Here is a 19,305-nt window from a genome sequence, read left to right on the forward strand (position 1 = left end):
TTGCCTTCAAAACCCAACTCATATGACAAAAATAACTAAATATGCCTCAGTGAAAGTGGAAGTCCTTTTCAGGTGCCAAAAACTCTTCTGAACAGTTGCTCTTACTATACAAGGAAATGATCCATACTTGCATAGAATACTGCCCTCATATCTGGGGTGGGTTCTAGCTCAACACTACTATTTGAAGCTAAGTCCAAAGTATATCAACTTACCAACTCCTTCAATAAGACCTCACTATGAGACCCACTTGCCCTGCACTATAGTACTGGTTCTCTTTTCCTCTTCTATTGACAATGTTTTTAAGTTGTTTCTCCATAGAACTGGGTACATGTGCAGTCCAGCCATCAGCTAAACCATGTTATACTAAGAGAGTCACTTCATTAAATGATTACTGTATGACCATTCGCAACTCATGGGTGGACTACCATTGTCTTTCTTTCTCTACACCAATAATTTATTTGCTTTTACCTTATCATGTCTTTCATATAGCTCTAACCTACCTACTTTTAAAAGAGAGGTTTTTCATTTCTTCCTATATTCTTGCAACATACTCCTCTTCTCCCCATATTTCTCTACTTCTTCACCCCTGTTCAATGCTTCATGCAAAGCCCTGCCTCAATGAATAAGTTTCTTCAAGATCAGGTTCTTGGAAAAAAAAAGTAAAAGTGGGGGAACAAGTCCATGAACTTTCCATAATTTTCCTAATCCATTTCTTACTTAATGTTTTGTCAATTAATTATCTATATTTTCTAATATTTTTAAGAATAGGTTTCTGCTTACGCTGTCATCTGAATTCTATTCTCTATGATGCCTAAGAAATTTGTACAATGAATGGGGTGGTATAACTACATTCTCCACAATAAATATCCAATAATTACCATTTAGAATAAGCTTTTCATTAATCTGGATTTATTTTCAGAACACATCCTAATGCAGTAAACCCCATTCTAACAGACTCATGAAGGGGAGAAGGATTAGATGTTAAATTCCTCTACATTCCAAGTGTTTCCAAGGAACATTAACAGATGAATCACTAACAAGTGGAATGGAAACCTACCTTAATCCTTTGAGGTTAGAGGTGTTCAGGGAGCAGCAAAGACTACTCTGAATCACAAAGAAATAACTCCAGAGTCACTTAGAGTCCCCTAAATCACCTCCAGGTCAGAAACAGGGCGTGCATGAGGCACAACCTACTCTACCATACCCATGTTGATCAATCATTTTCATACCTTCAACAATGCTGAGGTGTTTCCTGAATCTATTAACTCTTCTCAGCCATGATTTATACAAAAAGACAGACCCATTTCTTATCATAATTATTACTATTATTATATTATTATCGTTATCATTATCATTTATCATTTTCATTATCATCAAAATCATTATTATTTTTCATACTTGATTTCCGTTTCCCATGTCAGTGATGTAGCATCGGGAAACAGATAAAGGGCATACCCACTCACATACATACACATGGGGTAAACCATGGAAAGGTCTGTGGGGCCTGGATGTGGATGGGGAGCTGTGGTTTTGGTGCATCACACATGACACTTAGAGACTGAGTGTGAATGAATGTGGTCTTTTTTGTCTGTTTTCCTGGCACTAACACGCTGAAGCAGGGGGTGGCGATGCTGTTTCCTGAGGGCAGGGTGGCACCAGGAATGAATGATGGCAGGCAAGTTTGAATATGTACATGTGTATATATGTATATGTCTGTGTATATGTATATGTGTATATATTGTTATGTATATGTATGTATAGTGTGTGTATGGGTGTTTATGTATTCATATGTGTATATGAGTGGATAGGCCATTCTTTGTCTGTTTCCTGGCGCTACCTCGCTGACACGGGAAACAGTGATTAAGTATAATAAAGCAAATATATTTTATTCATTTATTATACTTAATTGCTGATTCCTGTATCCAGGCCCCACAGACCCCTCCATGGCTCATCCCAGACAATTCAATAACCCTGGTTCAGTCTATTGATAGCACGTTGACCCCAGTATACCACATAGTTTACCCCGGGCATTTCACATGCCCTGGTTCAGTCCACCGACCACGGTAACCCCAATATACCATATCATTCCAATTCAATCAATTCTGAATGCACCTTTCATCCTCCTGTTCTGGCCCCGATTGCTCAATCATTATGACTTTTAATCATTATTATCATTATCATCATTATTCTATCTATCTATATTTCTGATGCCTTTTCCCAACTAGAACTCCCTCAAGGGGGTGGCTACAGTAATAGGGTCTCCATAACTAGTGAACCTAAGTGCCACTTCTTAGCCTTTGATGACTCACCCTTAACAGGCCACTGGCAGAGAACAACTTTAGTGCAGTCTTTGCGAAGGCTTATCCCTAATTTTCCTACTCACTACTTCTAACTTATGCTCCTGCTTAATGTTCCTACCTACTACTCCTACCTAATACTTCTACCAACTAGTTCTATCTATTGCTCATAACATTTTCCCAAAAGGCAGGGCTAGCGCACAGTACTCACCGCAGGAAAATCTACAGTTTAGAAGAATGAGTTCTGAGTTAAGTGTCGTTATGTTATGTATGACAAGGAGAGGTTGTATGTTTGTAGACACGATGCCAGTAGTCCAAGTGTGGGTGAGGAAGATAGAAAAGACAGCTGCCTCGGTCAAAGGAGTGCAACTTGATAACCACTGAAATGCTGACTCAATCTGCAACCATCACTAACTCTTCCAATACCCATGCGGGTAGTAATGGTAATATACCTCCCTGGTTGTTGGCTGCTTACAACTACTACCTACTTCATTATTACTATGATAAAAAAAAATGAGTTGAAGCATGGGCACCCAGTTTGTTTTAATGCTGTTCAAGTGGTCACCGATCACAGAATAGCAAGCAGTGACCATTCTATATCTTGTTTTGTCTTGAAATTTCTACTTACATTGATTTTGTAACTGTAAAGGCACAAAAGAGTATTGCACAATCAACATATTGTAAATCAGTGTAAAACTATGTTTATGTGTGAAGAACGTACATTACATTTTGGTAAAATAAAGAAAAAATGCACCAAGGTGATGTTCAACAGGCTGTCATATGTTCTCTAGATGTTTAATGTCCCAAACCGAGATTGAAAACTTACATAAAATTCTATTTCATCCCAAACTGTTTGGTGAGTCCATAGCTTACTCATCCCAAACTCAGTTTGGTGTGTTCGTGGCATACCAAACTAAATTTACAATGCAATTAATTTTCAGGAAATGTCTGTTAGATCCCAAACTTACTCCAAACACATTGAAATTCATTAGAACGGGTTTACTGTACTTGTTTATAACAAGGATACCATACATCTGGCAGCATGGTACAGTCTTTGAGGTCAGATAACATAATATACCACAATATTCGTCACAAAGTACCGAAACTTGAGGGATGCAACTCTTGCTTTCCGTCCTTGTGTTTAATAACCTATTCTCTATTTCTGTTCCAGGTGACAGTTTTCCTCTAATATGAACTAACCATGGGTTCTAAGATGTCTCTGGAAAAAAAGGCCTGTATTCTTGCTTGAAAGCAAGAAAATATGTTTACAAGATTTATTGGTGGGTGTGAATTTATTCAATTGCCCTATCTTTTTTTATTCTTCTTCTTCCTGTTAATGTCATCCCTCCCCAAGAAGCTGGGTGTGGTCAACGTTGAAAGACTGGCAAGGCGGCTGATAACCTGATAGGCTTGGGTTTTTCAAAATCTCATTCTTCATCAGGTTATCAAACCTCACAGGCATGGGTCTTTCATCAATTCATCAGCTTAACAAACACGATAAGCATAGGTTTTTCCAGACTTCATCATTCATCAAGTTATTCAAACCTGATAGGCATGGGTTTTTCAAGATCATATTCTTCATCAGGTTATCAAACCTAATAGGCATGGGGATTTCAATGTCTCATCCTTCATGATGTTATCAGTCACAATAGTCTTCATTAGTCAACCAGACCCAGCTTTTTGAAGAGGGATGACATTAGGAAAAGAAAAAAGTCTGGAAAGCAAACACAGACCTTCCAGTGTCTTGAAATGTTACTTGCAGACACATTTTCTTGCTTTCAAGCAAAAAATAGGGGCTTTTTCTTCCCAGAACAACTTCTTAGGACCTATGGTTTGTAACTAGAAGAAAAATATCACCTTCAAACTAAAAAAAATAACATCAACAGAAATGACAAAAATATCACTAAACACAGGGACATAGCAAAAATTGCATTCCTCCACTCTCAAAACTGTGTGGTAACTAATGCAGCAAATCATGTCATCTGACTTCTATTACTGTAACATGCTGCTATACATACAATATCCCCACTATAAGAAAGCTAAAGGGTTTTTTCTACATATAAGCCATATTCTAAATGGTAACTGTTGAATCTTTTTTTGTAGAATCACTATCAGTAACTTCTTTTGAACAATCTGCACTACAAGTTGAATGTGATTATTCAAGATTCCATTCCTTTTCGACACTCATCCATTAGTCTTAAAAATTAATTTTTCCTTCAGATGCCATAAAGTTTAGATAAAATCTTTTCTTTCTTCCTTAACTGTGTGCTCTTTCCAACCATAGCAAGACAGCAACAGGGATAAAGACTTTGCCACAGAGGAAAATATCTTTACTTAGCTTCTTCCTCCGTAGCTTTTTTTGGAAAGTAATAATACAAAAGGGGAAAATTTCCAACCCCAAAACTTCCATCCTTCTTAGATGCCTTCTATAAAATTCAAGAGATATGTGGATAGTGCTCTTTCTCCCCTGTCCCCAGCGGGTGGCTGGAAATCCTCCCCTCTCGTTTTTTTTAATTTTCCAAAACAAGGAACAGAGAAGGGGGCCAGGTGAGGATATTCCCTCAAAGGCCCAGTCCTCTGTTCTTAACGCTACCTTGCTATCGCGGGAAATGGCGAATAGTATGAAAAAAAAATATATATATATTCATCATTTATTTATTTTGCTTTGTCGCTGTCTCCCGCATTAGCGAGGTAGCACAAGGAAACAGACTAAAGAATGGCCCAACCCACCCACATACACATGTATATACATACACGTCCACACATGCAAATATACATACCTATACATCTCAATGTATGCATATACATACACACACAGACATATACATATATACACATGTACATAATTCATAGTCTGCCTTTATCTATTCCCATCAACACCTCGCCACACATGGAATAACAACCCCCTCCCCCCTCATGTGTGCGAGGTAGCGCTAGGAAAAGACAACAAAGGCCACATTCGTTCACACTCAGTCTCAAGCTGTCATGTAACAATGCACCAAAACCACAGCTCCCTTTCCACATCAAGGCCCCACACAACTTTCCATGGTTTACCCTAGACACTTCACATGCCCTGATTCAATCCAGTGGCAGCACGTCGACACCGGTATACCAAATCGTTCCAATTCACTCTATTCCTTGCATGCCTTTCACCCTCCTGCATGTTCAGGCCCCGATCACTCAAGATCTTTTTCACTCCATCTTTCCACCTATAATTTGGTCTCCCACTTCTCCTTGTTCCCTCCACCTCTGACACATATATCCTCTTGGTCAATCTTTCCTTACTCATTCTCTCCATGTGACCAAACTATTTCAAAACGCCCTCTTCTGCTCGCTCATCCACACTCTTTTTATTACCACACATCTCTCTTACCCTTTCATCACTTACTCGATCAAACCACCTCACACCGCATATTGTCCTCAAACATCTCATTTCCTCCTCCAGTTTTTCTCCATTCAAACTTACCTCCCAATTGACTTGTCCCTCAACCCTACACTACCTAATTTTTTTTTTTTTTTTTTTTTTTTTTTATACTTTGTCGCTGTCTCCCGCGTTTGCGAGGTAGCGCAAGGAAACAGACGAAAGAAATGGCCCAACCCCCCCCCATACACATGTATATACATACGTCCACACACGCAAATATACATACCTACACAGCCTTCCATGGTTTTCCCCAGACGCTTCACATGCCCTGATTCAATCCACTGACCACGTCAACCCCGGTATACCACATCGCTCCAATTCACTCTATTCCTTGCCCTCCTTTCACCCTCCTGCATGTTCAGGCCCCGATCACACAAAATCTTTTTCACTCCATCTTTCCACCTCCAATTTGGTCTCCCTCTTCTCCTCGTTCCCTCCACCTCCGACACATATATCCTCTTGGTCAATCTTTCCTCACTCATTCTCTCCATGTGCCCAAACCACTTCAAAACACCCTCCTCTGCTCTCTCAACCATGCTCTTTTTATTTCCACACATTTCTCTTACCCTTACGTTACTCACTCGATCAAACCACCTCACACCACACATTGTCCTCAAACATCTCATTTCCAGCACATCCATCCTCCTGCGCACAACTCTATCCATAGCCCACGCCTCGCAACCATACAACATTGTTGGAACCACTATTCCTTCAAACATACCCATTTTTGCTTTCCGAGATAATGTTCTCGACTTCCACACATTCTTCAAGGCCCCCAGAATTTTCGCCCCCTCCCCCACCCTATGATCCACTTCCGCTTCCATGGTTCCATCTGCTGCCAGATCCACTCCCAGATATCTAAAACACTTCACTTCCTCCAGTTTTTCTCCATTCAAACTCACCTCCCAATTGACTTGACCCTCAACCCTACTGTACCTAATAACCTTGCTCTTATTCACATTTACTCTTAACTTTCTTCTTCCACACACTTTACCAAACTCAGTCACCAGCTTCTGCAGTTTCTCACATGAATCAGCCACCAGCGCTGTATCATCAGCGAACAACAACTGACTCACTTCCCAAGCTCTCTCATCCCCAACAGACTTCATACTTGCCCCTCTTTCCAAAACTTTTGCATTTACCTCCCTAACAACCCCATCCATAAACAAATTAAACAACCATGGAGACATCACACACCCCTGCCGCAAACCTACATTCACTGAGAACCAATCACTTTCCTCTCTTCCTACACGTACACATGCCTTACATCCTCGATAAAAACTTTTCACTGCTTCTAACAACTTGCCTCCCACACCATATATTCTTAATACCTTCCACAGAGCATCTCTATCAACTCTATCATATGCCTTCTCCAGATCCATCGAGGTGGTGTGCAAAGTGAGAGGGTTAGGGAAAATGATTTGGTAAACAGAGAAGAGGTAGTGAAAGCTTTGCGGAAGATGAAAGCCGGCAAGGCAGCAGGTTTGGATGGTATTGCAGTGGAATTTATTAAAAAAGGGGGTGACTGTATTGTTGACTGGTTGGTAAGGTTATTTAATGTATGTATGACTCATGGTGAGGTGCCTGAGGATTGGCGGAATGCGTGCATAGTGCCATTGTACAAAGGCAAAGGGGATAAGAGTGAGTGCTCAAATTACAGAGGTATAAGTTTGTTGAGTATTCCTGGTAAATTATATGGGAGGGTATTGATTGAGAGGGTGAAGACATGTACAGAGCATCAGATTGGGGAAGAGCAGTGTGGTTTCAGAAGTGGTAGAGGATGTGTGGATCAGGTGTTTGCTTTGAAGAATGTATGTGAGAAATACTTAGAAAAGCAAATGGACTACCTAATAACTTTATATATTTATTATACTTTGTCAGTCTCCCACGTTAGTGAGGTAGCACAAGAAAACAGAATAAAGAATGGCCCAACCCACACACATAATGTATATACATACACACCCACACACACACATATACATAGCCTATACATTTCAATGTATACATGCATATACATACACTCACAGGTAGTGAGTGGTGGGATGAAGAAGTAAGAGTATTAGCGAAAGAGAAAAGAGAGGCATTTGGACGATTTTTGCAGGGAAAAAATGCAATTGAGTGGGAGATGTATAAAAGAAAGAGACAGGAGGTCAAGAGAAAGGTGCAAGAGGTGAAAAAAAGGGCAAATGAGAGTTGGGGTGAGAGAGTATCATTAAATATTAGGGAGAATAAAAAGATGTTCTGGAAGGAGGTAAATAAAGTGCGTAAGACAAGGGAGCAAATGGGAACTTCAGTGAAGGGCGCAAATGGGGAGGTGATAACAAGTAGTGGTGATGTGAGAAGGAGATGGAGTGAGTATTTTGAAGGTTTGTTGAATGTGTTTGATGATAGAGTGGCAGATATAGGGTGTTTTGGTCGAGGTGGTGTGCAAAGTGAGAGGGTTAGGGAAAATGATTTGGTAAACAGAGAAGAGGTAGTGAAAGCTTTGCGGAAGATGAAAGCCGGCAAGGCAGCAGGTTTGGATGGTATTGCAGTGGAATTTATTAAAAAAGGGGTGACTGTATTGTTGACTGGTTGGTAAGGTTATTTAATGTATGTATGACTCATGGTGAGGTGCCTGAGGATTGGCGGAATGCGTGCATAGTGCCATTGTACAAAGGCAAAGGGGATAAGAGTGAGTGCTCAAATTACAGAGGTATAAGTTTGTTGAGTATTCCTGGTAAATTATATGGGAGGGTATTGATTGAGAGGGTGAAGGCATGTACAGAGCATCAGATTGGGGAAGAGCAGTGTGGTTTCAGAAGTGGTAGAGGATGTGTGGATCAGGTGTTTGCTTTGAAGAATGTATGTGAGAAATACTTAGAAAAGCAAATGGATTTGTATGTAGCTTTTATGGATCTGGAGAAGGCATATGATAGAGTTGATAGAGATGCTCTGTGGAAGGTATTAAGACGAAAGAATGGCCCAACCCACCCACATACACATGTATATACATACACGTCCACACACACCACATATACATACCTATACATCTCAACGTATACATATATATACACACACAGACATATACATATATACCCATGTACATAATTCATACTGTCTGCCTTTATTCATTCCCATCGCCACCCCGCCACACATGGAATAACAACATCCTTCCCCCTCATGTGTGTGAGGTAGTGCTAGGAAAAGACAACAAAGGCCCTATTCGTTCACACTCAGTCTCTAGCTGTCATGTAATAATGCACCGAAACCACAGCTCCCTTTCCACATCCAGGCCCCACAGAACTTTCCATGGTTTACCCCAAACGCCCCACATGCCCCGGCTCAACCCACTGACACCACGTCGACCCCAGCACACCACATCGCTCCAACTCACTCCATTCCCCGCACGCCCCCCACCCTCCTGCATGCCCAGGCCCCGATAACTCAAAATCCCCTTCACTCCACCTTCCCCCCTCCAACCCAGTCCCCCACCTCTCCTCGCTCCCTCCATCCTTGACACGTACATCCTCCCTGTCAATCCTCCTTACTCATCCTCACGAGTCCAAATTATTTCAACAAAGCCACTTCTGCTCTCTCAACCACTCTTTTTATTACCACACATATCTTTTACCCTTTCATTACTTAGTCAATCAAACCACATATATTTTATTTCATATATATTTGTAATTTCCCATATTAGTGAGGTAGTGTTAAGAACATGAGGATAGAGGACAAAGAGGATATATGCATCAGAAGTGGAGGGAACAATCACCCCGCCAATTAATACCAATTTCTCAACTGCCCATATCCCATATCTCTTGCACATGCTATCACTGCTTCACTAAATATCTCCCATTCCCCTTGCTTCATTTGCTTACAACTTTAGCTATTCTATACCCAATCTCTTCTAGTATTTCACACACACACACACACACCTCTTTTTTCCAAGCTCATTTCTTTCTCACCCTCTTCTCATTCATATTAGTTTCCCCTCCCAACACATTAACATCTAGGAGTCTATCTTTTGCACACCTATAAATTTGTACAGAGTCCAACACTTCTCTCTGACCAGGTTCCCTACTCACTGATGTATATCCATGCATGTCCCTTTAAAAAAAAAAAACAAAAAAAACAGGTATTCCTAATCACCATACCATTTTCTGCACACAACTCCACAAGCTGTTGACTATTCATATTTCACCTCAGTAATACCCAATGTCTCCTAATATATATATATATATTATATATATATATATATATATATATATATATATATATATATATATATATATATATATATATATATTATCCCTGGGGATAGGGGAGAAAGAATACTTCCCACGTATTCCCTGCGAGTCGTAGAAGGCGACTAAAAGGGGAGGGAGCGGGGGGCTGGAAATCCTCCCCTCTCGTTTTTTTTTTTTAGTTTTCCAAAAGAAGGAACAGAGAATTGGGCCAGGTGAGGGTATTCCCTCAAGGCCCAGTCCTCTGTTCTTAACGCTACCTCGCTAATGCGGGAAATGGCGAATAGTTTGAAAGAAAAAGAAAAAAATATATATATATATATATATATATATATATATATATATATATATATATATATATATATATATGGGTATGTTTGAAGGAATAGTGGTTCCAACAATGTTGTATGGTTGCGAGGTGTGGGCTATGGATAGAGTTGTGCGCAGGAGGATGGACGTGCTGGATATGAGATGTTTGAAGACAATGTGTGGTGTGAGGTGGTTTGATCGAGTAAGTAACGTAAAGGTAAGAGAGATGTGTGGAAATAAAAAGAGCGTGGTTGAGAGAGCAGAAGAGGGTGTTTTGAAATGGTTTGGGCACATGGAGAGAATGAGTGAGGAAAGATTGACCAAGAGGATATATGTGTTGGAGGTGGAGGGAACGAGGAGAAGTGGGAGACCAAATTGGAGGTGGAAAGATGGAGTGAAAAAGATTTTGTGTGATCGGGGCCTGAACATGCAGGAGGGTGAAAGGAGGGCAAGGAATAGAGTGAATTGGATCGATGTGGTATACCGGGGTTGACGTGCTGTCAGTGGATTGAATCAGGGCATGTGAAGCGTCTGGGGTAAACCATGGAAAGCTGTGTAGGTATGTATATACATGTGTATGGGGGTGGGTTGGGCCATTTCTTTCGTCTGTTTCCTTGCGCTACCTCGCAAACGCAGGAGACAGCGACAAAAAAAAAAAAAAAAATATATATATATATATATATATATTCTTAATACCTTCCACAGAGCATCTCTATCAACTCTATCATATGCCTTCTCCAGATCCATAAATGCTACATACAAATCCATTTGCTTTTCTAAGTATTTCTCACATACATTCTTCAAAGCAAACACCTGATCCACACATCCTCTACCACTTCTGAAACCGCACTGCTCTTCCCCAATCTGATGCTCTGTACATGCCTTCACCCTCTCAATCAATACCCTCCCATATAGTTTACCAGGAATACTCAACAAACTTATACCTCTGTAATTTGGGCACTCACTCTTATCCCCTTTGCCTTTGTACAATGGCACTATGCACGCATTCCGCCAATCCTCAGGCACCTCACCATGAGTCATACATACATTAAATAACCTTACCAACCAGTCAACAATACAGTCACCCCCTTTTTTAATAAATTCCACTGCAATACCATCCAAACCTGCTGCCTTGCCGGCTTTCATCTTCCGCAAAGCTTTTACTACCTCTTCTCTGTTTACCAAATCATTTTCCCTAACCCTCTCACTTTGCACACCACCACGACCAAAACACCCTATATCTGCCACTCTGTCATCAGACACATTCAACAAACCTTCAAAATACTCATTCCATCTCCTTCTCACATCACCACTACTTGTTATCACCTCCCCATTTACGCCCTTCACTGAAGTTCCCATTTGCTCCCTTGTCTTACGCACCCTATTTACCTCCTTCCAGAACATCTTTTTATTCTCCCTAAAATTTACTGATAGTCTCTCACCCCAACTCTCATTTGCCCTTTTTTTCACCTCTTGCACCTTTCTCTTGACCTCCTGTCTCTTTCTTTTATACTTCTCCCACTCAATTGCATTTTTTCCCTGCAAAAATCGTCCAAATGCCTCTCTCTTCTCTTTCACTAATACTCTTACTTCTTCATCCCACCACTCACTACCCTTTCTAAACAGCCCACCTCCCACTCTTCTCATGCCACAAGCATCTTTTGCGCAATCCATCACTGATTCCCTAAATACATCCCATTCCTCCCCCACTCCCCTTACTTCCACTGTTCTCACCTTTTTCCATTCTGTACACAGTCTCTCCTGGTACTTCCCCACACAGGTCTCCTTCCCAAGCTCACTTACTCTCACCACCTTCTTCACCCCAACATTCACTCCTCTTTTCTGAAAACCCTTACTAATCTTCACCTTAGCCTCCACAAGATAATGATCAGACATCCCTCCAGTTGCACCTCTCAGCACATTAACATCCAAAAGTCTCTCTTTCGCACGCCTGTCAATTAACACGTAATCCAATAACGCTCTCTGGCCATCTCTCCTGCTTACATAAGTATACTTATGTATATCTCGCTTTTTAAACCAGGTATTCCCAATCATCAGTCCTTTTTCAGCACATAAATCTACAAGCTCTTCACCATTTCCATTTACAACACTGAACACCCCATGCATACCAATTATTCCCTCAACTGCCACATTACTCACCTTTGCATTCAAATCACCCATCACTATAACCCGGTCTCGTGCATCAAAACCGCTAACACACTCATTCAGCTGCTCCCAAAACACTTGCCTCTCATGATCTTTCTTCTCATGCCCAGGTGCATATGCACCAATAATCACCCACCTCTCTCCAAGTTGTTAGAAGCAGTGAAAAGTTTTTATCGAGGATGTAAGGCATGTGTACGTGTAGGAAGAGAGGAAAGTGATTGGTTCTCAGTGAATGTAGGTTTGCGGCAGGGGTGTGTGATGTCTCCATGGTTGTTTAATTTGTTTATGGATGGGGTTGTTAGGGAGGTAAATGCAAGAGTCCTGGAAAGAGGGGCAAGTATGAAGTCTGTTGGGGATGAGAGAGCTTGGGAAGTGAGTCAGTTGTTGTACGCTGATGATACAGCGCTGGTGGCTGATTCATGTGAGAAACTGCAGAAGCTGGTGACTGAGTTTGGTAAAGTGTGTGGAAGAAGAAAGTTAAGAGTAAATGTGAATAAGAGCAAGGTTATTAGGTACAGTAGGGTTGAGGGTCAAGTCAATTGGGAGGTGAGTTTGAATGGAGAAAAACTGGAGGAAGTGAAGTGTTTTAGATATCTGGGAGTGGATCTGTCAGCGGATGGAACCATGGAAGCGGAAGTGGATCATAGGGTGGGGGAGGGGGCGAAAATTTTGGGAGCCTTGAAAAATGTGTGGAAGTCGAGAACATTATCTCGGAAAGCAAAAATGGGTATGTTTGAAGGAATAGTGGTTCCAACAATGTTGTATGGTTGCGAGGCGTGGGCTATGGATAGAGTTGTGCGCAGGAGGATGGATGTGCTGGAAATGAGATGTTTGAGGACAATGTGTGGTGTGAGGTGGTTTGATCGAGTAAGTAACGTAAGGGTAAGAGAGATGTGTGGAAATAAAAAGAGCGTGGTTGAGAGAGCAGAAGAGGGTGTTTTGAAATGGTTTGGGCACATGGAGAGAATGAGTGAGGAAAGATTGACCAAGAGGATATATGTGTCGGAGGTGGAGGGAACGAGGAGAAGAGGGAGACCAAATTGGAGGTGGAAAGATGGAGTGAAAAAGATTTTGTGTGATCGGGGCCTGAACATGCAGGAGGGTGAAAGGAGGGCAAGGAATAGAGTGAATTGGAGCGATGTGGTATACAGGGGTTGACGTGCTGTCAGTGGATTGAATCAAGGCATGTGAAGCGTCTGGGGTAAACCATGGAAAGCTGTGTAGGTATGTATATTTGCGTGTGTGGACGTGTGTATGTACGTGTGTATGGGGGTTGGGCCATTTCTTTCGTCTGTTTCCTCGCGCTACCTCGCAAACGCGGGAGACAGCGACAAAGTATAAAAAAAAAAAAAAAAAAAAAAAATATATATATATATATATATATATATATATATATATATATATATATATATATATCTCAACTCTTCCTCACAATTATTTGTTCTTTTCAATCCTTTCCCTTGAATCCTAGATATCTCACCAGCAGCACACACAAAATCATCAAACCACATCACTTTACTCCTACATATTTTTATATGAGAGTAACCAAGCTTGCAAACTAGATCTTTTTTCAACGCTTTAATTATCATATCTGTATTTTCAGATTAAGTCTCAAAATGCTGACCAGACATCCCAATGTTATGTTAACGAAAAATTCAACTCTTACCCTATGTCTACCTAAGTAAAATTATACTTAGTCCCTTTCAAGCTACTTTTCATTTTAGCATCCAAAAGATACTCTTAATTTACTTTCCATTGCAAAATCATGATGTAAACTTTCCAAATTTGCTATATCAAGCCATTTTTTGAGATAAATTGGGATTAAAACACTTCTGTAACCAAAAATTCCTATTTAGCACACATATCCAACAAACTTTCACCCTTTCCTAAGTCATATTCCTGAATGATAAATTCCTGTAAGAAGACACCCACCTCATCCGAGTCTTGATGGGTAGAACTATTGTGACCAGCCATTAGTGGTGACCAACGGAGAGCTTCTGGATCTAGTCTCAACCGTCGAGGATTGTTGAGTTGTTTCTGGTAGTGTTCACCCACAACTGCCCAGTCAATACTCACCACCATCCTGCACAAACATAAAGCATTCCCATTACTAACAAATAATTCTCTAACTTAATGTTACGTTTTATATATACACAACTGCTTCTCCAACCTTAGCGAGGTAGCATCATGAGCAGATGAACAATAGCCTCATCTACTAGTACTCACTTTCTAGCTGTCATGTATAATGCTTAGAAAGCACAGCTAAGCTCCCATTCTCTTATCTCCTCCAGACATAAATCTACATGAGATGAATGAATCCTCTTTATCCAAGGAAATCATCCTTACTAGTAAACTTAACAATTCATTGGTTCATCCACATCTTGAATATTGGATTCAGTTTTGGTAACAAAAAAAAAAAAAAAAAATACTGGAAAAGTATAGAGTCAAGCTACCTAGGTGATTCCCAGACTGAGAAACAAATCCAACAAGATGAGATCATACAATTTGAATCTATTTAGCTTAGAAAATAGAAGGTACAGAGGTGATCTAATACAATTATTCAAAATGATTAAAAGCATTGATAATTATCTTTATCCAGTAAATTACGTTCATCCAATTTTACTCTTAGTAATGGATACAAATCTGTGGCAAACGATTTATCTCGAACGAAGCAATGTACTTTTTCTTCAACAAGACTGTTAACGTACAGAAGAACTTGCTTAATAGAGTGGTTGAAAGCAGTACATTAGTCAAGTTTAAGAATACACGATATATATTTCATTTCAAGTCTACAAATTTCACTATTTGCACCTCCATAGTCAAAATGACATTTTTCAGGTTTTTCTCTTTGAATTATCTATGTAACTTCCACCTTACCACACTATTTTGCGAATTTCTGATATATTCCACGATCACAAACTGCCTCAAAAGGACCCAGTGTTCTGTTGCTGTTTGAATTCCTTTCAATTATATTCTTTTGTATCATAACTAACGCATCAAGTTTTGCACCTCTGTTTCAATGCCACCCAATGGGCCTGGATAGTTAACTGGCTCATAGTGTACAATAACTTCTCTCCAGTCATTCATCATTTAACTATGCCAGTGAAAACACATTCTCATGAATTTTCTACAAAAGAAATGCAGTAGCTTTCAGCTAGATTCAGAGGACCCTGCAAAAGTTGTTTCCGAGTTATTTGACAATGATGCTTTGTCTTCAGAGAGTGTGGAAAGCAATTTTAAGGACAGCGACTCTTTCAGCACTGAAAGCCAACATATAATGAAATGTTCAAGATGAAGGAAGAAAAGGTAGTCCTAGCACACATAAAAGCAATGGTGGCAATGCTAGCCTGACCTTGACATCAATGCATCTGACTGGTGCAACTCGTATATACACATGCATACACGTCCACACACACAAATATACATACCTATACATCTCAATGTATGCATATACATACACACACAGACATATACATATATACACATGTACATAATTCATACTGTCTGCCTTTATTTATTCCCATCACCATCTCGCCACACATGGAATAACATCCCCCTACCCCCTCATGTGTGCGAGGTAGTGCTAGGAAAAGACAACAAAGGCCACATTCATTCACACTCAGTCTCTAGCTGTCATGTAATAATGCAACCACACCACAGCCCTCTTTCCACATCCAGGCCCCACACAACTTTCCATGGTTTACCCCAGACGCTTCACATGCCCTGCTTCAATCCATTGACAGCATGTCAACCCCAGTATACCACATCGTTCCAATTCACTCTATTCCTTGCATGCCTTTCACCCTCCTGCATGTTCAGGCCCCGATCACTCAAAATCTTTTTCACTCCATCTTTCCACCTCCAATTTGGTCTCCCACTTCTCCTCGTTCCCTCCACCTCCGACACATATACCCTCTTGGTCAATCTTTCCTCACTCATTCTCTCCATGTGACCAAACCATTTCAAAACACCCTCTTCTGCTCTCTCAACCACACTCTTTTTATTTCCACACATCTCTCTTACCCTTACATTACTTACTCAATCAAACCACCTCACGCCACATGTTGTCCTCAAACATCTCATTTCCAGCACATCCACCCTCCTGCGCACAACTCTATCCATAGCCCACGTCTTGCAACCATACAACATTGTTGGAACTACTATTCCTTCAAACATACCCATTTTTGCTTTCCGAGATAATGTTCTCGACTTCCACACATTCTTCAAGGCTCCCAGAATTTTCGCCCCCTCCCCCACCCTATGATTCACTTCCGCTTCCATGGTTTCATCTGCTGCCAGATCCACTCCCAGATATCTAAAACACTTTACTTCCTCCATTTTCTCTCCATTCAAACTTACCTCCCAACTGACTTGACCCTCAACCCTACTGTACCTAATAACCTTGCTCTTATTCACATTTACTCTCAACTTTCTTCTTTCACACACTTTACCAAACTCAGTCAACAGCTTCTGCAGTTTCTCACATGAATCAGCCACCAGCGCTGTATCATCAGCGAACAACAACTGACTCACTTCCCAAGCTCTCTCATCCATTATACATAATCTCTGTTTCCAGCATCAGCGAGGTAGCACCAGGAAACAGAGGAAGAATGGCCCATCTACCCAAATACACACACACACACACACACATATATTTTTATTTTTATCTATTTTGCTTTGTCGCTGTCTCCCGCGTTTGCGAGGTAGCGCAAGGAAACAGACGAAAGAAATGGCCCAACCCACCCTCATACACAATGTATATACATACACGTCCACACACGCAAATATACATACCTATACATCTCAATGTACACATATATATATACACACAGACACATACATATATACCCATGCACACAATTCACAGTCTGCCCTTATTCATTTCCATCGCCACCTCGCCACACATGGAATACCATCCCCCTCCCCCCCTCATGTGTGCGAGGTAGCACTAGGAAAAGACAACAAAGGCCCCATTCATTCACACTCAGTCTCTAGCTGTCATGCAATAATGCCTGAAACCACAGCTCCCTTTCCACATCCAGGCCCCACACAACTTTCCATGGTTTACCCCAGACGCTTCACATGCCCTGATTCAATCCACTGACAGCACGTCAACCCCGGTGTACCACATCGATCCAATTTACTCTATTCCTTGCCCTCCTTTCACCCTCCTGCATTGAACGTTCAGGCCCCGATCACTCAAAATCTTTTTCACTCCATCTTTCCACCTCCAATTTGGTCTCCCACTTCTCGTTCCCTCCACATCCGACACATATATCCTCTTGGTCAATATTTCCTCACTCATTCTCTCCATGTGCCCAAACCATTTCAAAACACCCTCTTCTGCTCTCTCAACCATGCTCTTTATATTTCCACATATCTCTCTTACCCTTACATTACTTACTCGATCAAACATATATATATATATATATATATATATATATATATATATATATATATATATATATATATATATATATATATAAAAAAGGGGGTGACTGTATTATTGACTGGTTGGTAAGGTTATCTAAAGTATGTATGACTCATGGTGAGGTGCCTGAGGATTGGCGGAATGCGTGTATAGTGCCATTGTACAAAGGCAAAGGGGATGAGAGTGAGTGCTCAAATTACAGAGGTATAAGTTTGTTGAGTATTCCTGGTAAATTATATGGGAGGATATTGATTGAGAGGGTGAAGGCATGTACAGAGCATCAGATTGGGGAAGAGCAGTGTGGTTTCAGAAGTGGTAGAGGATGTGTGGATCAGGTGTTTGCTTTGAAGAATGTATGTGAGAAATACTTAGAAAAGCATATGGATTTGTATGTAGCATTTATGGATCTGGAGAAGGCATATGATAGAATTGATAGAGATGCTCTGTGGAAGGTATTAAGAATATATGGTGTGGGAGGCAAGTTGTTAGAAGCAGTGAAAAGTTTTTATCGAGGATGTAAGGCATGTGTACGTGTAGGAAGAGAGGAAAGTGATTGGTTCTCAGTGAATGTAGGTTTGCGGCAGGGGTGTGTGATGTCTCCATGGTTGTTTAATTTGTTTATGGATGGGGTTGTTAGGGAGGTGAATGCAAGAGTTTTGGAAAGAGGGGCAAGTATGAAGTCTGTTGGAGATGAGAGAGCTTGGGAAGTGAGACAGTTGTTGTTCGCTGATGATACAGCGCTGGTGGCTGATTCATGTGAGAAACTGCAGAAGCTGGTGACTGAGTTTGGTAAAGTGTGTGAAAGAAGAAAGTTAAGAGTAAATGTGAATAAGAGCAAGGTTATTAGGTACAATAGGGTTGAGGGTCAAGTCAACTGGGAGGTGAGTTTGAATGGAGAAAAACTGGAGGAAGTAAAGTGTTTTAGATATCTGGGAGTGGATCTGGCAGCAGATGGAACCATGGAAGCGGAAGTGGATCATAGGGTGGGGGAGGGGGCAAAAATCCTGGGAGCCTTGAAGAATGTGTGGAAGTCGAGAACATTATCTCGGAAAGCAAAAATGGGTATGTTTGAAGGAATAGTGGTTCCAACAATGTTGTATGGTTGCGAGGCGTGGGCTATGGATAGAGTTGTGCGCAGGAGGATGGATGTGCTGGAAATGAGATGTTTGAGGACAATGTGTGGTGTGAGGTGGTTTGATCGAGTAAGTAACGTAAGGGTAAGAGAGATGTGTGGAAATAAAAAGAGCGTGGTTGAGAGAGCAGATGAGAGTGTTTTGAAATGGTTTGGGCACATGGAGAGAATGAGTGAGGAAAGATTGACCAAGAGGATATATGTGTCGGAGGTGGAGGGAACGAGGAGAAGTGGGAGACCAAATTGGAGGTGGAAAGATGGAGTGAAAAAGATTTTGTGTGATCGGGGCCTGAACATGCAGGAGGGTGAAAGGAGGGCAA

General features: G+C 41.0%; 1 protein-coding gene across 5 annotated transcripts in view; it reads right to left on the reverse strand.

Moving 5' to 3' along the window:
* Nucleotides 1–19,305, reverse strand: part of LOC139763917 (uncharacterized) — a 197,696-nt gene that overhangs the window by 45,989 nt on the left and 132,402 nt on the right. For all 5 annotated transcript variants that reach the window (XM_071690358.1, XM_071690357.1, XM_071690355.1 and 2 more), the window contains one exon: nt 14,355–14,505. In XM_071690358.1, the coding sequence (XP_071546459.1) occupies nt 14,355–14,505 (151 nt within the window). The remainder of the gene's footprint in view (nt 1–14,354; nt 14,506–19,305) is intronic.

Source organism: Panulirus ornatus, chromosome 48 (genome assembly GCF_036320965.1).
Source record: "Panulirus ornatus isolate Po-2019 chromosome 48, ASM3632096v1, whole genome shotgun sequence".
NCBI classification, from domain to species: domain Eukaryota; kingdom Metazoa; phylum Arthropoda; class Malacostraca; order Decapoda; family Palinuridae; genus Panulirus; species Panulirus ornatus.